At 42.4% G+C, this 21,636-nt stretch overlaps 1 protein-coding gene across 27 annotated transcripts in view; it reads right to left on the minus strand.

Annotated features, from left to right (window-relative positions):
* NRXN1 (neurexin 1) overlaps positions 1 to 21,636 on the minus strand; it is a 947,796-nt gene that overhangs the window by 837,720 nt on the left and 88,440 nt on the right. For 17 of the 27 annotated variants that reach the window (XM_060273115.1, XM_060273110.1, XM_060273103.1 and 14 more), the window contains exons 2-3: positions 6,749 to 6,766; positions 288 to 317 (exon numbers count right to left, since the gene is read on the minus strand). The exons of 6 other annotated variants lie outside the window; for them this stretch is intronic. In XM_060273115.1, coding sequence (XP_060129098.1) covers positions 288 to 317; positions 6,749 to 6,766 — 48 coding nt within the window. The remainder of the gene's footprint in view (positions 1 to 287; positions 318 to 6,748; positions 6,767 to 21,636) is intronic. 4 more of the 27 variants (XM_060273112.1, XM_060273100.1, XM_060273116.1 and 1 more) reach the window with 1 other exon arrangement.

Here is a 21,636-nt window from a genome sequence, read left to right on the forward strand (position 1 = left end):
AGCAAATTAAAAAACAAAAACAAAAAACCCGAAAGCAGTTTCTACGTAGCACTATTCATATTATGTATATAAATATATATGTATATATACACACAACAACAACAAAAAAGAAAATAATAATAATGTGACTGCGATCATGTGCTTATTTGCAGCCCAAGAAAGCTCGCAAGCATTTGGCCATCATTTGCCGTGATGGATTTTGAAGCTGCTACAGAAGAAAAAGGAAATAAACCAAAATGAAATAAAGAAACAATGAAAGCAGAGTGGAAAAGGAGCAGAACCCATACCTTGGTCGCCCATCATCAAGTGCGCCAGACCTTAAAGGGAAACAAGAGCACAGTCAGCAATGAACAAGGGTGCACGGGAAGGTGGTATCGTCACAGTGACCCCAAAAAATGTTTTTCTGCAACAGGCATCTGTTTCCTGTGAGATGTTTTCCATTACAGTGGAAAATTAAAAGAGCATTTTTCAACCACTGGTTGGAATGCTTTTTGTGGGGTTGGGAATGGGGCAAAGGGGCCATTTGGTTTCTATTCTAACACAGATTAATGCTGCCCTGTACAGCTTCGTCCCTAGGCATTAAAGTTGGGCTGAAGACAAAAAATAAATAAATAAGAAAATCATTTCAAGTTCAACAAATTCCTGGAACACTCAAGTCTCCCAATTTCATCGTTTTCAGTAGGAGGACAGTTAGCTGCAAAATAGCTTGCTTTTTTTCCCCTCCCGAATTTCCAAACGTAGAACAGTGTCAACCTGAAGAATGGGCTGGGTCTGATCTTTTTCCCCTCGTTGAAAATGAGCATTTCAAATAATTAAACAAAATAATTCCTTTGTCACATTGAAATGATAATGCAAGGGATGTCTCCTTGTTTGTGTGAAACATTTGAGTAGAATAAGGTCTGTTCCTGAGCAGGAAAATTGTTAGTCATCCATTGGGATGGAAGCAAATATCAGCATTAATTGTAACTGGGAAGAAAATCCCTTTGTTTCGGCACCAAGTATTTTCTCCAAATTAAAATATGCTGTGCTTAAAGTACATTGATGCTGAAATCAGTTTCCCAATTAACTCTCCCCTGCCGATTGTGGAGTACTGAAGTTTTAATTGGGCTAAGCAAAGCAAGTTCTCCAAATCCATTTAAAAATAAATAAATAGCTAAAGCAATAGCAAAAGAATTGGTTTATTTTTTTCTCATAATCAAATTTGGCATTTTACATCTTATATCCCCGTAAACAAAAGTTTAGCTCTTATGCCAATTTATAAATAGATGCTTAGCAGATTGGTTTAGGGGGGGGATCCAAATCGTAGTCATTTAGACCCCCCAAAAAGCTATAAAAGTGTGCTCCTTCCCCTCTGGAACAATTTCGTGGTACATTCCACATTATTTTTTTGGTTGGTTCACACAAAGAAGGTGTGCAATAGAATAATATGCTGGTTTTTGCTGTAAGGTAAGATTCCTAAATTTGATATTTTTAATTCAAATAAAAAGTTAGGCGCACACATAAGACATATAACAAGTGATCTGGAGGAAGGAAATATTTCAAAAGCAGAGAGCCCACACCCCAAACGCACCGCTTCATATAATCAATCAGTTGATGAAATAAGGTTTAAAACAATGTAATAAATTTTTCATTGAATGCAATATCTCTTCTACATTGACAATTACTCTGTATTAAGCATCTGGACACATGAAGAATCTTATTTTGGCTTCTGTTGCAGTAAACCACGATTGTTTTTTTAAAAAATGTTTTTTAAAATTCTGATCTTGTAGCATAAACTCGATGGCAGCCTCAGAAATTGCATGATTTTGGAGAAGACAAGATGCGAGTCCACCAGTCTATGTCAACTCTGCATTAAGTGTCACTGTACCAAGTGAAGTAAGTTTGTAATGATTTAAGTCTTGTAGTTAGAGTGTAAGCTTGTTTACTCAGAAGTAGGTCCCACTTAGCTCCCACTGGGGCTTCCTCTCAACTAACTGCGTTTAGGATTGCAACTTTTGTCCAGCTTTGGCTCATGAGTGTAGTGCTTTCCAATTCCTTTCCTTTGTGGATTTATAACTGTCTTTAGGATTGGAAATTGGATGTGCCAGGTTCTCTGTGACTGAAGATTCTCCTCTACTGGAAAAATAAATAAATCACTAAGTAATTTGTGCCTTTTGAATGAATATAACATACAACTTTATCATGTCTTTCAAAAGACGTGGGCTCCTGAATTAGAAAGAGCATGTTCCATGAAACTGTGTCAATCAAACTCCTTTCATGTTCCATGAGAAATATGCTCAAGGTTTTATGGCTATCAGTACCTTAATTTTCTCCTTTTCATTTATTTATTGCTTGTGAGATTGGGGGAGGCGGCGTGTTCTGGGGTCATAAGAGGGCTGGTACTGGAAGAGGGAACTAAAAAACTTCTGTATGCAAGCAAAACACAATATGAAGCACCATCTGGGTCCCGGGTTTCTTTAGAGCACAAGGCAAAGTGTATATTGCAATACGATAAATCACCGTGAAAATGAGCCTTTAAGGCAAGTTTTGTTTTGTTATTGTTTTTTAAAAAATGTGGGCAAGGGCTGAAATAAGTATCAGTGTCTTGGATACAATGGTTATGTTGGGACAGAAAATGAAACAAATCAACCACATAACCCTGAGCATCTCCTATGTGCATAAAGTTGCAGGAACAAGAGTGAGACCATCAATGCTCTTTCCAATAACTCGGGGGTGGGGAACCTATGGCCTTCCAGATGCTGTTGGACTACAACACCCATCATCCCTGGCCATTGGTTATGCTGGCTGCACATGATAGGAGTTGGAGACCAGCAAGGTCAGGAGGGCCACGGGTTCCTAATCCCTGCAGACATCCCTTTTTGCACACATTAGTGCCTGCAAATTCCTACCGCTAGTGAATGCCTGGAATTCTCTGCGGAGCCAAGGTGCATACAATCCCAGCTCATTTTATTCTGACATATTTTCATCCTGGAACATGTAAAACAAAGGAAGCTCCCACCGGTCTCTCTAACTTAGTACTGGCTTCAGTGACTAGAAGTGGCTCTCTGGGGTTTCAGGCAAGAATCTATCCCAGCCCTAACTAGAGATGTAGAAGAACTGCTTGCAAAGCATGCCCAGTTATGTGGGTTTTCCAGAACACTTTGCGTATCACATTTTGGAAATTTTCACCTTGCATTGAGAAATGTTCTGATGTCCTACATCAAGTGCTTGGAACCTCTGGCCCTCTAGATGTTGTTGAACTATGACTCTCACTGTCCATGCTTGCTGGGACTAATTGGAGAAGTAGCTCAGCAACAATTGTAAGATTAAAGGTTCTCCACACATGTCTTATAAGAGTGGTCTTTCATTTAGTAAAAGTTTTGAAACGGCCAAGCTTGCCTAGTATTCATTTGCATTTGGCACCCATTCATTGTTACTGGTGAACTTATGACATATAAAATGTTTTTCTTTTTCTTTCCTTTTTAGGTGGATATTCTTAAAAATGCTCAGGACACAAGAACAGGTTGTTTGTAAAGCAAAAAAAAAAAAAACCAACAAAAACTCTAGATAGATGGTTGATTAAATATTACTATGTACTACAACTAGAAACTAGAAACTTAGTGTCTACAGTGGAGCCCTACCCTAAAGAATTATATTTGCAAAACAGCTAGATTGGTTCAAGGTACCTTAGTACTTAAAACGATTCATTTAACATTAGAAATGACTTATGCTACGGCTGAGCATCATGCCAAAAAAGGAATCGTGGAAATGAGTCCTAAGAGATTTAGAATATATAGATATATGTACACGCTACAAGCATATTTTTTGCATATTCAACTTGAACTACTACCCTTCGGCATATGCTAGTTTGCAAAGATGGGCCAATGATATCTTATGCCTGTCTTTTTATTTTATTTCCCCCCCTAAGGTCAATTTGGTTAAGGAATTCTTGCTTAACAGAGAAAAACCTTATCTGCTCTTAATTAAAGTGGTTCCACAGAGTGCTGTGAAGACGCAGTGATGTAGGCTGGCTGAATATCTGACTCACAGTGCACTTTCATGTCAGCTGCACTGGACTCTCAGAAGATATTCCCTTTCATTAAATCCTTGGCTCGGATGTTTGAACTTGCCGTGTGTTCCTTTGGAATAGTCTTAAATAGTAATAGTAACGATAATAATAATGATACCTCTGGATGGGAATGATTCTGCCTGAAAACACATCCAGGAAAAAATCTGAAGACAAGACCACACAACTTGTGAACCACCAAGAACACCCCAGCTCACCTGGCATGCCTAGTGGCCCAGCCAGAAGACAACCTTCTGCATTTTCTCCTAACCCAGCACTAGGCCACTTTGCATGGCAGATACAACCAGCTTGTTTGATCCCTAACTGGGAGGCCTGGTCTAAAAGTGTCATTGGACCCCTGTAAATATCAGAGTAATTAACAATGAGCATGAATGTCCTATGCTTTCCCTAAGGTGCTGCAAAAACAAAACAAAAACCCACACCTAGATATGTTTTACCATGTAGACAAGACTATGTGTTAGTTTCCCACATTTGGAGTGGTTTACTTAAGGGACCCAGGTGGCGCTGTGGTTAAACCACTGAGCCTAGGGCTTGCTGATCAGAAGGTCGGCGGTTCGAATCCCTGTGACGGGGTGAGCTCCCGTTGCTTGGTCCCAGCTTCTGCCAACCTAGCAGTTCGAAAGCACGTCAAAATGCAAGTAGATAAATAGGAACCGCTACAGCGGGAAGGTAAACGGCGTTTCCATGTGCTGCTCTGGTTTGCCAGAAGCGGCTTTGTCATGCTGGCCACATGACCGGAAGCTATACGCTGGCTCCCTCGGCCAATAATGTGAGATGAGCGCGCAACCCCAGAGTCGGTCACGACTGGACCTAATGGTCAGGGGTCCCTTTACCCTTTACCCTTTACTTAAGGATATTGGGACGCGGGTAGCACTGTGGGTTAAACCACAGAGCCTAGGGCTTGCCGATCAGAAGGTTGGTGGTTCGAATCCCCATGACAGGGTGAGCTCCCGTTGCTCGGTCCCAGCTCCTGCCAACCTAGCAGTTCGAAAGTACGTCAAAGTGCAAGTAGATAAATAGGTACTGCTACAGCGGGAAGGTAAACAGCGTTTCTGTGTGCTGCTCTGGATCGCCAGAAGCGGCTTTGTCATGCTGGCCACATGACCTGGAATCTGTACGCCAGCTCCCTCGGCCAATAACACGAGATGAGCGCCGCAACCCCAGAGTCAGTCCCGACTGGACCTAATGGTCAGCGGTCCCTTTACCTTTACTTAAGGATATTAATTGTGACCATACTCTCCTTTTGGCATTTGGTGTCTGAGACGCATATTTTCAGGAGTCGCCATGTGCTCTGTAACTGCTTTTTTCTGTAATTGTAAAGTTCTTTTAAACCAGATTTTGGTGCTGTATTTTAAATTGGGTAAATGATACGGTAATAATAGTAATAAAAATGAGCAAAGACACCTTACATAAGTGGCACTTAAATCAGATGTTTGGGGGCTGCAGCATAATGCCACAAAGACATTATGAACAGGTATAAGACAGAATTGAATTCCATTTCTTCATATATATATATTTTTCTGTAAACCACCAGGGCATTTTGTGTCGTAAAAATGTAATTAATAAATAAGAAGCTGCTAATGGCTCACATAACTAACTAATGTGGACATTAAGTGCTCTTATACAGGAGCGGAATGAATGGCAATCAGTGCCAATTAGTTTAACAAATGGCAAATGAATGGCCTGTCTTGAAGTAAGGGCAGTTTTGTCAATGATTTCAGATTTTCATCCATCATTTTATGGATCCGTCATTTCTCTCCCTCCCCTTATAGAACAGTAAAAAAAAGGGAGGGTGTCAGCTTCTCTCTACACCAGATTGGTAGTGCTCTAAAAGACCCTGAGTCACAGTATCACAATCAACCTCTGTGGCACAAGTCACGGGGGCCAGAGAGTCATCTCTAGATGTCGTTTTGCTCCCACTTACTGGTGTCAAAAACTGTGACCGCAATATAGCAAGCCCCTCGAGATGGGGCTTCCACATGCTCAGAAGGCCATTCCAAGCTTCTTCTCCCTAACAGCAGTCCCTCCGCCACACAACTGGCATTGGGGCTGCATAGCCTGCAAGCAGGGCTTGCCCTGAGCAGGGACCAGGAGCTTCTGGTGTGACAATGGTGATGGTAGGCAGTAGTACGTATGGCGATGATATCTGCATGTGCAACCACAATAAGACCACATTGCATGTTGCTTTTTAAAAAAAAACTCAGGGGAGCTTCAAAAGCAAGGTGCGGTTAGGGAACAACGGATTAAAAACTTTCTGGGCACCAAAACCCTTATGCAAGGTTGCTGACTCTTCAAATGTACAAGAACAACGAGAAAGCCAGGCGATCCCATGATTAAGGTTATACAACTCAAATAAATGTCAGTGTTCTTTCTCTCTTAGTTGCTAAGCCATTATTGGTGCATTAATGCTGACCAGAAAATATATCTCTTCCCCCCCCCCCCGCCACTGCTGAAACCAAGAGATTCTCCCAATTTCAACAGTGTCTTTTAAAGGGGGGGGGGAACTTACACCATCACCATGTTGAAACTTAAAATAGTCCCAGAAGGAAATAAGAAAATCAACTTACCGTATTGAATGATAAGGAGCACCACTATAAACACTAACCAGGAGGCAAAACACTAAACAGAAGGGATAGGAAGGGCAAGAAAAGAGCTTAGGAAAATAAGGTAGAAAGCACCCACCTTCCACATGGTTGTCTTCTGAAAGCACATAACAAGGAGGGAGAGAAAAAGGGGAAAAAAATAAACATTCATTAAGCAGCATGCAGACTGGAACTTGCCTTTGCATGGGATCATCATGCAAGGCACCGGACACCACATGCAAGTGATCCATTGCTACTATCCAGAAGGAAGTGGGGCCAGGGGAGACCAAAAAGCACAGGGAGGCAGTGTTTCTTCTGTTGAAAGGGAAACCCCACTCCTGCATGTGGCGCAAAACAAAACAAAAGTGCAATATCTCAAGTGAAAGGGGTGGTCGTTGTTTGTTAAATGGACATGTGTGATATTCGGGTTCATCCACTACGAGTTCCTTAGGTTAGTCAATGATTTCAAAGGGTGCTATGGTGTCCAATGGTTAATTTCTAAAACAAGAAATGAAAAAAGTGCCTGGGAATCAAGTCTGCCTCTGGAATAAAAAAAACCCTTTCCCTCTTAATCCCAGATAAAGGAGGGGGGGGGGGAGGAGGCTGGTTGAGACCACTCAGTGGCCAAGGAAAAGCTGTCTATAAAAGGCCAGAGCCAGGTTTACTTCTGCTTCACACACTGGCATTGAGAAAGATACACTTGAGTGCCTGCTCCTGTGCCTTTTAGAAGAGCTGGATACACAGACGTATGGTTGCAGCAGGTGATGGATTTTGCTCTTGCTTCTCTCCATGCCAAAGAAAGCTTCACTTAGCCAAATGTGTGGGCCAGGTTTATGCAAATGTTAGAGACCCAGAAGAAGGGCCAGTTAAAAATAATAACAATAAGGAAACAAAAAAAAAGTGCCAACGCTTACTTTAAATCAAACTCTCCACATGTACAGCTGCACTACACACTTATTTTGGGTGCTGTACTGGTTTAATGGCTGTCACATTCCCCAGAGGGCTTTCCCTGTTAATAGATCATCTGGCACAGGGCAATTGTTTCCAGTGAGTCCTGGGAAATGAGGGTTCAGCCAGTTTGCATCTCTTGTGGAGACATTCCGTGCGAGCTGCTTTCATGCTTACAGACTTTCTAAATGCGGAGCTGCCCCTAGAGCAACATAATGCAGACAACGGTATCTTCTTCAACGGAGTGAAGCAGGTGGCACTGTGCCCCGCAGGAGAAAAATGCTGTGCCAGCCGAAATCACCTCTTTTATTCACATCTGTTCAAAGTAGAGAATCCAAGGCTAGCTCCAAGTTTAAAGCGACTCTCTGAAATATGACCCGACATGGACCTATCTCAGCGGGTTCCCGGACTTGGGTTCATCTGCCAGCGGCAGCAGTTGATATCTACAAGCTACCATTTTAAAATCCCTTCCATGCCCCTGAAGCACAGCTGCTGCAAAGCACTGCAAAGAACTTGTAGACCACTTTGAAGGGCAAGCGCCAGAGCCCCAGCAAATGATCTAAGGTGTCAGGAACTGGTGCTAAGCTTGATGGAATTCCTTCCCTCTTCTGTACTCTGGCCATTCTAGATCAGCCGTTCTCAACCTGATACACTTCCAATTTCAATGAATACAACTCCTGTCACCCATCACCTTTGGCCACACTACCTGGGGCTGAAGGAAGTTTAGAGTCAAGCATACTGGCCATCCCTGCTTAGATGTTTCACCATTTCATGTGAAAGTTGCACTCCTTCCAATCCATGCTGAATGCAGCCATGCAAGACAAAGGCTATTTCTCAAAACTGCAAACTATTTAGAAGCAGTGCCTAGTTCCAGAATAATTCCACCTTGCTTGTTTAAGGTCAAACTGTATAATCCTAGTGAAACAGGCTGGGGAGGTTTTAGGAGGTCAGTAGTACAAATGAGTGATAGCAGCATAATTATGTCTGTAATGAAATGACTTAATCCTGCATTTCACATTGACAGTGATAATTTCTCTTGAATTCCAAATCAGTAAAGTATCTCATTACTGCATATAATTATTGAAAATATGGGGAGGTAACTGGTCTAAATGCAACTCTCACATAGCTTACCCATGGCTATTCTGATTGCAGTAGAACTGCACCGGGAAAAGCGATTTGAAGAGCAACAAACTCGACACTCAATCCTAACCAAACTGATACATTCCGAAAGCCCATAATCCACGTACCGCAGAATTGTTCCCTTCCATTCAGAAGCTGTCTTCACTGAATCCATCAAAACTTTAATTTTGCTAAATGGAGAACTTGGAAAACAGCATATATGCTCCTGAGGCAGTTTCCTTTATAGCAAAGCACACAAGCAAACTATGCAGTGTGTGGAATAACAGTTGGGGGAGAGGAGCGGGAAGAAGAGTAACTTTCCCGTCGCTTGAAAAACTCTGGTTTTGCAGTCCCCAGCAGGCAGCAAATGCAGAAGCTGGAGCAAATCTCTGTTAGTGGGGTTGGTGAGCTGTGTTTGGCTTGGTGGGTCACACATTCAGTCCTGCACTGTAAACATAGGGTTTGAATTGCTGGCACGCTGATCTCACCACAATCAAATGAATATTCTGGTGCTCCACAGATTTGATGTAAGTAGGATGCAAAAATGTACACATTATTCTAGCCTATAAACTCAGTTCACACGTAACAGTTAGCCAAGCCATGGCTTAGCATATATGTGCAAACATGTGTGATCCTGGAGAGAAGATGGCATTGGTTTTCCTTCCCAACTCATCCCCCAGCTGCTGTGCTGCTGTGAGATATGCCATGGTTTGGTTTAGAATGCTGTGACTCATGGTTCATCTTCTCCAGACAAAGCACAAGGTACAGACCGGGGGGGGGGGGGAAGTATGGATAAAAGTAGTGGTTTGTCTGGAGTAAGGCAAACCATATGCCTGGGTTTGGATTAAACGCTGAGCCAAAGAATGGCTTAGCCCACAGCTTCACAGAAACATCAGGTCTGGAGAAGAAGCAAATCAGTTAAAATCTCCTCCATGGGAACTTGCTTGTTTACACGTTCACGGTTTGGTTTAGTGTCACCTCTGAATGGGTCACTGCGTGAGATGAGAATTAAGGAGCTCCAGGGTTCTTATGTAAGTGGGATGCAGCCTAACCAAATATACAAATTGTTTGCTTGTTTATTTCATAACATTTATATACTGCTTGATTATAAGCAACAACCACCCTCAAAGTCGTTTGCAAAATGAAGAAAGCAATAGAATTATGGTTGAACAATTAAAACAACTATTTAAAACACTTAAAGAACTAAAACCAGCAATAAATTAAACCACATACACACCAATAGCATTCTAGGTATCTGGGCAGGTTTGAACCTGTGTTTGGAAACTGGTCAGTACCCCTGCATTAATTAGACCCTACAAAATAAAGTAGTCAACTAGAGCTTAGTGGAATGATGCTGGCCAGTATTAGGTCATGGAAAATAGGGAATGAGACAAGCTTCAGTGCTGGGCTTGTTCAGTCAAAGCCTATGTAGGAGAAAGGGAGGCAGGGGGCTCTGATTCCCAATCCTAATTAATCTACAAGAAGGCAAGAATGGAGGTACAAAGTACCTGGAACTTTCACAGATATTATGTGACTTGCCTTGTAATTGCATTATTACCCTATTTATTAACCTGTACAAGCCCCCTTGCATGCTGAGGTTAATGGAGATGTAGCTTTGTTTGTCATTACATAGTAAGGCTTGAAAGTCATAGTGAGGCTTTTTCAGTCCAGCACTCTTATTCATTTGCGCACCTCCTGATTGGCCAGCACCCACAGCCTGGATGGGTGGGCTGTTTATTGTTATTGTTTGTTATTATGGTATGTATTTCTGTGTTTTTTTTATAGCGCAAACTACCCTGTGATCTCCAGATGAAGGGCGGTATAGAAATTTTAACAACAACCACCGTATTTAATGATGATGTTATTATTATTATTATTTATGTAATCAGCAAGTTACCTTGGCAGATCCTTTGGTGCCAATATGCAACCAGGAGCCAATATACAACCAAGCAGCTCATTTGGTTAGAGCACAGTGGTGATAACGCCAAGGTCGCAAGTTTGATCCCCGTATGGGACAGCTGCATATTCCTGCATTGCAGGGGGTTGGACTAGACCAGGCATCCCTAAACCTCAGTCCTCCAGATGTTTTGTACTACAATTCCCATCTTCCCCGACCAACTCTAATGTTCTGTGTTATTCTATGAAGGTCCCACTTTGAGTATTTAAAGTCCTAACCAACCTGGAGGCAGGATATTTAAAGGACTGTTCCCCCCCACTGTGTCCTCAGCATTGCTGAGAGTACTATGTGCCCCAGAGGTACACACACACACAAACACACAGGATTTTAGCATTGCAACTCCAGCTCCCTGGAATCAATTACCTGCTGAGATCAGACAGGTGACTAGCATCATGATCTTTATGAACCTACAGCAGCCATTTTTGTTTAGGAACGCTTTCCCTGATGTCCAACCCAGCCGTCTGTGGAATACTAATTTTATATCTGATGAAATTGTTCCATTGTTTCTAGAGTTGGCATGGCTGCTGCTTTTCAGGTTTTCGAGTTTGTGGATGTGCATGGTTAAGGCTGGGCTGTAGAACACATTTTCTTTTCTGCATGTGGCTACATGGGCAAAGCGATCAGTAAGGATCCAACACCTGCCATTACATGGGTGCGTTTGGTACAGGACATTAGATCGCATGCTTTCAAGGAAAGTAAGGAGTGAAAATGATATGGAGAAGAACATGTTTGATCTATAAAAACAGCAAGATAACCAAATCAGATAAAGCCTGCCCGGGGGGGGGGGGCAGAGTAAAAGGCAAAACATCCACCCAGAGGTAGATTTAGGGCAATTAAAACAGTGTGGTTGCATCAGGTGCACAGCCAAGGAGGGTGCCTTCTTAAAGCTTGATAAGCACTTGCCCAGCTTCAGGAAGGAGGTGTGAGGGCTCTGATGGGAGTCCTAGGGTCCTCCTGCCTCCTTCCAAACCCAGGCAGGTGCTTACCAGACATTGGGAAGAAGGTAGAAGGGCTCTAAAGCTCTGCCAGTGCCTTGAGCCTCCTTCCCAAAGCCTGTCTTAAGCTAGTGCCACAAGGGCTGTGAGGAGGGCATCAAATGGCCTTGTACTGGGCGGCATATTACTAAGGTACGCCCCCTGATCCACCCTGGTTTCTATGGAAGAAAGTGTATTTACATAATGTTCTAAATGAACATTATCTTTTGTTTAGAAGCAGCGGGTCACTTAAATATACAGTGGTACCTCGGTTTATGAACACAATTGGTTCCGGAAGTCTGCTCATAAACTGAAGCATTCATAAACTGAAGCGAACCTTCCCATTGAAAGTAATGGAAAGTGAATTAATCCGTTCCAGATGGGTCCGTGGCGTTCATAAACCAAAAATTCGTAAACCGAGGTGTTCATAAACCGAGGTTCCACTGTAATCTGCTACATACAGAATTTTCAAACTGGAAGATTGGATTGCTAATTCATCAGTGCATGAAAACTGCAGCAACTGATGCCATAAACGTAAATGTAGAATAATAATAATAATAATAATAATAATAATAATAATAATAATAATAATAATACTCCACTCATCTAGCTTGGGTTTCCCCAGCCACTCTGGGCAGCTTATAGCATATATCAAAATATAAAAATAATCAAACATTTCCCAAAACAGGGCTACCTTCAGATGTCTTCTAAAAGTTGTATAGTTCTTTATCTCCTTGACATCTGATGGGAGAGTGTTCCACAGGGAGGGCGCCACTACCAAGAAGGCCCTCTGCCTGGTTCCCTGTAACCTCACTTTTCCCAGTGAGGGAACCAGCAGAAGACCCTCAGAGAAGGACCTCAGTGATGAGGGGGTGGAGACACTCCTTCATGTATACTGGGCTGAGGCCATTTAGGACTTTAAAGATCAGTATCAGAACTTTGAACTGTGCTCAGCAACACACTGGGAGCCAATGAAGATCCTTTGGGACCGGTGTTATATGGTCGCGTCAGCTACTTCCAGTCATCAGTCTAGCTGCCACATTCTGGTAGTTGTAGTTCCCGAGTCACCTTCAAAGGTAGCCTCACGTAGAGCGCGTTACAGTAGTCCAAATGGGAGATAACCAGACCATGTACCACTATAACCAGACAGTATGCAGGCAGGTAGGGTCTCAACCGGTGTACCAGATGGAGCTAGTAGACAGCTGCCTTGGACACAGAATTGACCTGTGCCTCCATGGACAACTGTGAGTCCAAAATGACTCCCTGGCTGCGCACCAGGTCCTTCAGGAGCACAGTTACCCCTTTCAGGATAGGGAGTCCTTCACACCTGCCCGCCCCCTATCCCCTCGAAACAGTACTTCTGTCTTGTCAGGATTCAACCTCAATCTGTTAGCCACCATCCATCCTCCAACCGCTTCCAGACATGTACATGGTAGATGGTAGATATCTACATGGTTCCATGTATACACTTATCTGGGAGTAAGCCCCACTGAGCTCATTGGGGCTTACTTCTGAGTAGATCTACATGCAATTACCCTGTCAGTCTCATATAAAACAAGAAGAATGTTGGTTTAGTCTCCCTTGGATATAAACAAGTGAAAACAACGGCAAGCCAGTAGGCTGAACAGTGTCCAGAATTGTCTTTGCCATTGTCCATAGTAAAGTGAGATCAATGAACAAGAGAGAAAAATTACACTGCCCTTTAAGCTATTTGATGTCTTTGAAGGCAGAACCACAGGAAGTGAAATGAGAGTTGTTCCGATGGGGCCTTTTCTACCCATCACTGCTACACTGATCAAAAGCCAAGGAAAAACAAAATTTTCAGAGCATCAGTTCACCACGTGCTTCACTCAAGCCAAAAACATGGATAGGGAAGAAGCTACATGGGATTGTAACACTGGCAGCTTCCAGCACCCACACAGTGTAAAAGAAGATTAGCCGTACTCCTTTTCCATATGTAGGAAAGGATGCAGAAGCAAGCCAGCATCTCAACATGGTGTGATCTAAGGAAAAACCAAGATGTAGATAGGCAGGTCCAAGAGTTCTTGACTTTCTCCTAGCAGGTCCTCATTTCAGATTTTTGAAAAGCACTATCCCAAAGATGCTAGCTCTTATCTCACCAAATCCTACTGCTTTAAATGAAGCATAATACTCCTCCACGATGCAAACAGAGCATTACTGTGTTGGTTATTAACTTTCACACTTTGTTATAAAGTTTGTGGAAGCCCTTAAGTGTGAAGAAGGATGTCCTAGTCACCTTAGCTCAGGCACCCCCAAACTGCGGCCCTCCAGTTGTTTTGGCCTACAGCTCCCATGATCCCTAGCTAACAGGACCAGTGGTCGGGGAAGATGGGGATTGTAGTCCAAAACATATGGAGGGCCGAAGTTTGGGGATGTCTGCCTTAGCTAATAGGGCACCCTTATTCTCTACACATTTCTTAAATCCAGTCATTGCATTATTTGTGACCAGATCCACAAACAATCATGATCATAATCATTTATTATTTGAACCCCCCTCATCTGACTGGGTTGCCCCTGCCACTATGGGCGGCTTCCAGCATATACAAAAACAAAAAGGCTCATAAAACAAAGCACTGAGATAAAAATTAGATTCATTAATATAGCAACTGCAAACCATACTAGCTGGATTCATAAAGTCCAAGCAGGTGAGAATTATAACTTATTCCGGTAGGGAAACATCCCTCCTGACCCCTGGGAATCTGATGTAGTCACAGATCATTGCCCCCCAGCCACTACCACCACACACCACACATGCCTTCTCATGCTCAATTGATGGTGCATGTCTAGAATAGCCCAGGTCAGCCCTATCTAGCCTAACATCCTGTTCTCCAACAGTGGCCTATGGGAAACCTATCAGCAGGACATGAGAACAGAAGCTCATATTCAGAAACCAGCTGCCACATTATTATTATTATTATTATTATTATTATTATTATTATTATTAATTATTATTATTTTGAGATATAGCCATCAGAACTATACTCAGTATTCAAAGTACATTCACATCCTAGATCTGTATAAAGGCATAAAAATAGTCACAGATTTATTTTCAAGCCCTTCCTAATGGTCCCAGTCATGGAATTTGCCTTCTCACAACTGCCATGTATTAGGTCATTTTTTTGATGGAGCTATTGGGATAGAGGTTATTGGTTTATTTTTTGTTTTATTATGTATTGTGTATTCTCATTTTGCTTTTTTTCTGTTGTGACCTGCCCTGCAATGAAGGGCAATACTGTATACAGATGAAGGCCATAGATGATGATGATGATGATGATGATGATGATGATGATGATGTCTTGGTTGCTCGTCACCAGTTCAGACTCCATGAGTTGCAATCCCTGTCTCCAAAATGTGATTCATTGAACAGTTACTTATCTTGAATCACAATTGCCTTTTTGATGTCCATTCTCCTGGTTTGGAGAAATAGGAGCATAAGGAGAGCCTGATGGATCAGGCAAATGGACCATCTGGCCCAGCATGCTGTTCTCACAGTGGCCTAGAAGATGCCTTTGGGAAATCAGAAATCGGAACATGAGCTCAAGAGCACTCACAACTTCCTGCAGTTTCCAGGAACTGGAACTTCTTTGTGTGCCTCCTCCATGAGAGGCCCAGAGGGTGGCAGAACAAAAACGGGCCTTTCCTGCAGTGGCTCCCCATTTGTGGAATGCTCTTCCCAGGGAGGGTTCGGCTGCCATCTTCCTTATACACCTTTAGGCGCCAGGCAAAAACGTTCTTCTTTAACCAGGCCTCTGGCTGATTGACATTTGATGCCCTTTTGAATGTGTTTTGGGAGGGGGGGATTATTGGTTTGTTTCTGTTCTTATTTTTATTAAGTATTTTGTATTTTTATATTGTGATTTTATGTTGTGAACCACCCTGAGATCTATGGGTAGAGGGCGGTGGACAAATTTTAATAATAATAATAATAATAATAATAATAATAATAATAACTGCCTCCAACTGTGGAGGCCGAGCACAGTCATCATGGCAAGCAGCCTTATGCTCTATGAATTTGTTAACTGCTCTTTTAAACCCACCCACTGCTTCCTGTGGGAGTGAGTTCCATAGTTTAACTATCTGATACAATGTAAACTTTGCCAAATAAAATACATAGATATGACTGCACTGTCAATATCTACTCAAGATGGAGAGACTGAATCACTGGAGATGGCAACATAATGCACAAGCATGCTAATATTTTAAAGAGCTATCCCCTGAAAGGCAAAACAACCGCAACACGCTAATGACGGTGATGTAACAGAGGCAGGGAATAAAGCCTTTTCCTGGGGCGGCTTTTGCCATCAGGATATAAACTACAGAGCCTTTTGTGGACTGTCTCCACACAACAGAGGAAAGCTGGTGAGGAACAAAATATCTTTCCACTATTTTCTCCTTTTAGTGGTGCGTCTTGCATGTAGCGGGGCTTCATACATCTTCTGTCGATGTGATGGGACTTTGCCAGCACAAATGCATTCAGCAGGAATCTCTAAGTCACTGGGGAGCTGTTAAATTCCAATGAATTCAGTAAGAAAAATGCAAGCTTGATTGTGGTTGCGAAATTGTGTCCTAAGGTTAATGTCTATGTAACCAACAGCTTATGGCTGCATTTTATCATTTCAAAGGGAGTTGCTCCGTTGGTCTTTATCCCATCATGCCTCTCTTGTTTCCCGAAACTTGGCAAGAGCTTCCTACATTGTCCTCTTAAGGAAACAATCTGCAATACGCTCTTGCTCAGAAGCACTTTTTGGTCTGAAAAATACTGGCTTCCAATACAGAGCCAGAGGATGAACAAATCAGAGAAGGACAGCACAGACTTTGGCAAATCAGGAGTGGAGTCAGGGCTATGGGTGGGGTTAAAATCTGGAGCAGGGGTGCCTGTTTTAGTCGTCTTAGTCGTGTTTGACTCTCCATGACCCCATGAACTAGAGAATGCCTTGGAAACTCTTACTTTCTTCTCAAAGCTTCTCCTTTTTAATGTCCATGGAGTTTTCATGACAAAATTACTGGAGTGGCTTGCCAGTTCCTTCTCCAGGTGGATCACATTTAGTCTAAACTCTCGGCTATGACTTGTCCATCTTGGGTGGCCCTGCACGGCATAGCTCATAGCTTCTTGGACTTGTTCAAGACCCTTTGCCATGATAAGGCAGTGATCCATGAAAGGGCAGGGGTGTCTACCTCTGCTCAAATGCTTGTGAGTAGAATCAAGATTGCTCAGCCTGAAGTGACCATGCCTCCTGCTTTGATTCTGCCTGAAACCTCAAATGACCACCCCTTTTTTTCTTGTAACCAAGAAACCAAAAAACAAAATTTACCATAACTTGGAAGAATGTGGGGCCATTAGAGGAAGAAGCATAGTGCGTTCCCACAGACACATCAGGAACTGGGATGGCTACAAGTCCCAGGAAATCAGGATGCCCAGGAAGGAAAGAGAGTCTCCAACAGGAAATGTCTCTCTGTAGTCCTCTGCCAACTTTCTGAATGAGGTTGGAATACCAGAGAAAGAAACCACAGAATTTTGGAGGATTTGTAGGCTATGCATTTAACAAATTATACAGGGGCTGAAGGAAGGCAAATCCTTTTTTCTTTCAACCATGCCAAACAATTTGGTATCACCAGCAAACTTGGCTATCTCACTGCTCATACTTAGCTCTAGATCATTTAAGACTAAGTTAGAAAGCACAGGCCTCAATGTTGATCCTTTGGGGAAACTCCACTTTCTGCATCCTTCTGTTGGGAGAACTGTGCATTCATTCCTATTCACTGCTTTTGGATCCATAAGTGGACTTCTTCATTATCAAAATATTTTTTTCTAGTTTATCAATAGTCACCTATCCAAAGAAATTAGCCCTGTCTACTGGGCCACCATGGTTATCTGCTCTCCTCCAGAATCTGATCCGGAAGGGCAGGCACTTCCAAGAAGGAGTTGCTCTTTGGTATGGCCACAACATCCAAGACCGCCACTGACATACACAAGGGAGATCTTCTGTGGGTGTAGGTATTGGGTAGACCTCTCATTTCTGGGTTTATTTTTTCTTCGTTTCTCACTTTTTCAAACTCAACTTCAGTTTTCTCCATTTCAAGATAAATGTTCAATTTTTTACATAAAAGTCTGCACAAATATTTGTGTATGTTTTCACAAACATTTATCCTAATATCCCCAATTTTTCCTAGTATGTGAATTTCTGAAAGCAATCTCCCCATATTAAAATGGATTTCTTGGTATGTGGTTTCCACTGATGTATGCCTCTTTCACTAATATGCACATTTTCCATATGCATTCTTTGGTCAGAATTCAGAGAAGTGCTAATTTCAAAGGAGAGCTACATTTCAGTTTCATGAAGTGCAAAATAGGCATGCTTGTCTTGAAATTCATTAAACAACTCTCCCCCTGCCCCCTCCCCTTCTGATGTGAGACTCTATATGCAAATGGAACTATATAACTGCACTGTGTAAGATCTATAACTTCAAAAAAACTCATGTCCAAATTTCATTTTCCTTCCTCATTCCTTTTTCCTCATGTGCTATGTCTTTTAGATTGTAAACCTCAGGGCAATAACTTTTGTGAGCCACCCTGAGAGCTTCTGTGACCCAACAGCAGGGTGCAAGTGCTTAAAATAAGCACATAAATAATGTAAACTTTTATTATTTCATATGTTGGGTTATTCTTTTCAGATCAGTGCAGGACATTAGGGGAACTTTTACTGGAACAGAATGTCTAGTAGCTCTTATGCTTGTATTTAAAAGTTTCCCTTTGGCCTTAAAGAAAATCTATAGAACGTGATGTAGGACAGGACTCAGAAAAGAGCTACAAGAATAGTCTATGATCTGGGAAACCTGCCTTACAATAAACAGCTTAAAGAGCTCAATCTATAGAGTTTATTGAACAGAAGGTTAAGAGGTGCCTTGATCACAGTCTATAAGTACCTTTCCAAGGAAACTGTGCTTGATACTAGAGAACACTTCATCTCAGCACAAAATAAGCGTACAACAATTATTAAGTGGCAAGGAGCAGCAGCACATTTTTAAAGTAGTGATTACATTGACCATACAGTATACGACTGCTACATGTTAATGGGAGCATACCTTGCTCAAAATATTTCTGCTTTGCATATAACATTCCTTTAGAAACCTTGCATGCCTCTATAATAAACTTCATATCCAATTCCTTTATTCCTTTATGTACACCTGTCAAACTTTGTTTCTTTCTCTGCTTAGAAAGGCTGGATGCTTATACATGGACCTTGGAAGTGTGGAACAGCCATTCTACAATAATTCCATAATTCCTTAAGTATCATTTGTCGGGGTGTGTGTGAGGGTGAATTTAGCAATGAAGATGTAATTTTAGAGATTGCTTTAAGATCTATTAGAATAATTTGATTAAACTTTCTAGATAGGAAACCCTCTTCCTTTACCTCTCTCTCCCCCTGTCTGTCCCTGGACTATTTAACAATTTGATTATTTCATCCAGTCTTTGCCAAGTCTGCCGAGAAAGACAGCAGTGGGCAATGTGACTACGAAGCATTATTTCACCTAGCAATAACTCAATGTGCAATTAGTGGGCAGAATACATCAAACAGTAAAATTATTGTTCTTTGACGGCATTCCTAGCACCTTAAGAGATGTTTTACTTGCAGAAAAAATGGTTTTGAACTCACAGTGGATAGTGAAGGTGGATCTCTGCTTTTCGTTACTAAAATGAATTTTAAAAAATTATGGCAATCATCCCTGAAAAGAAGCTCCTTCCCATAGCAAATTACCTTTTAATAGTATTGTGATTGCATTTTTTTAAAATGGAAGACATAGGTTACCTTCAATAAAGCTTCACACCGAGATGCTGACAAAACTCTGTGAGCAGAGGGAGGAGGGCAATGCAACATATATGGAGCTCTAGATCTGGGTGTAATGAGACGATATTATTAGATGCAAAGCTCTGGACAACCTGGGTCTAAAATAGATTAAAGACTGCTTGGACCAGCTGAGATCATCCAAAGGAAGTCCATCCCACTGTTGAACAGCTCTTAGCACCAGAAACTTCTTCCTTATGTTTAGTCAAGTTATCATGTACTCACAGTCATCCCACTGATTCTTTTTGCTCATATATAATCTACATGACAAATTAGAAGCTTCTCTGAGTAAATCTTCTATCTATGGCTTCAAGTCTTCCCACCCTTGGTATCTGAAGAAGTGTGCATGCACACGAAAGCTCATACCAAAATATAAACTTAGTTGGTCTTTAAGGTGCTACTGAAGGAATTTTTTTATTTTGCTTCGACTCAGACCAACACGGCTACCTACCTGTAACCACCCTTAAAGGTCAACTTCTTTCCCCATGACTCATTGCCATTTCCTGCCTTTTGTCTATCCATTATAGGGGTTTTTTCAGGTCTTGTTGGAGAGGACCATGCCCTTTCTATGTCCTGGACTGACCCTGGCATGCTGTTGGCATTGAGTTAAACATGCCTAAGGAACCCAGTGCTTACCATGGCAGTTGACTTGTCCAGCAGCCCAGGGAATGCAGCAGGCGAGGGGCTACTGAACAGAGAAGGCATGCATGTTTTGGCACTTGAACTATCTAAAGTTCTCCACAAGGGGGTGTAGTCTAGATGAGGCAGAGGGTTAAAGTTCTCAGCCAGCAGGAAACCTCCTTCAGACTAAATTGCTCTCCATGGTCCTGAAATTTTTGACCTGCCTTCCCCAAGGGCTCCAACAACAGAGCTGTATACAATAGCAGGGGGCATTAGCGCCAACACAGCTGCTTCCTTTCCCCACCCTCTCAACGTGATCTTTTTGCTTTGGTGGGGGTAGTTGGGCTGTGTTGGCAACCTGCTCACCATTTTGCATCATCCGCAATGCTGCCGATCTAGCAACCTTCCAGGATCTGTAAGTGACACGTCCCATGTTCGGTCCCTAGCATCTCAAGTAAAGAATCTCAGGGGGGAAGGTGGGGGGGGGGAGGAACAACTCTGCTTGAGATCCTATGCAGCCACACACAGTCACCATACACAATCTTGGACCAGAAAGGACAGCGATAAGAAGGCAGCTTCATATTCATGTCCCATATGCTGATTTTAGCTTAATGGACCACAAACGGAGCAGGCCATTAATTTATTTAGAAGGCACTAATGTTGTTCTGTGCTTTCTGCGTTAATATGTGATGTGTGGCTTGTCCTTCTATCTTAACCTACTCCATATTTCCTTGCTGGGCAGAACGACGAGACAGGAACTCAGCTTTAGGAAAGGATCTCAGCAATGCCCGGGGGGGGGGGGGGGAGAGAAAATTCACATGAGGTGTTTGGTTGACTTGCAATGATGATGGATAGGTTAAGGAAAGTCTCAAGTGCTGCATTTTGAGGGCTGCTAAGTGGCGAAGGAACCTGGTTTGTTCTCGAGCGCCTGCACAGGATGCATTCTGATGCTGTGCATCTGTAAACGTTGCAATAAAGACGTCTGCGGCCCACTAAAATCCATAGCTGTCTCTGTGGCTTTCTTCCTACTGTCTGTGTACAACTGTATTTTTACTGTCTATTTACCTTACACTGACAGCGCACACTTGCTGCAACCAACAACGGCACTGTGCAATGCAGTCACAACATAGGTCCTGTTAGCTAGGGATCATGGGAGTTGTAGGCCAAAACATCTGGAGGGCTGTAGTTTGGGGATGCCTTACATCAGTGTTTCCCAACCTTGTGCCTCCAGATGTTTTGGGACCACAACTCCCATCATCCCTAGCTAGCAAGACCAGTGGTCAGGAATGATGGGAATTGTAGTCCGAAAACAGCTGGAGGCACAAGGTTGGGAAACACTGCCTTACATAGACATTCTCATAACACCATCTAAAATTGTGGGGTTTTTCATTTTATTTTATTTTAAAAACCCTCACTTAGTTGATTAACTAATTAGTTAATTCATTATGACCCATAAACGAACTATATGGAGATCCTTCTGCCTGACACAATGTTTATGAAAAAT

Source organism: Zootoca vivipara, chromosome 3, assembly GCF_963506605.1.
Source record: "Zootoca vivipara chromosome 3, rZooViv1.1, whole genome shotgun sequence".
NCBI classification, from domain to species: domain Eukaryota; kingdom Metazoa; phylum Chordata; class Lepidosauria; order Squamata; family Lacertidae; genus Zootoca; species Zootoca vivipara.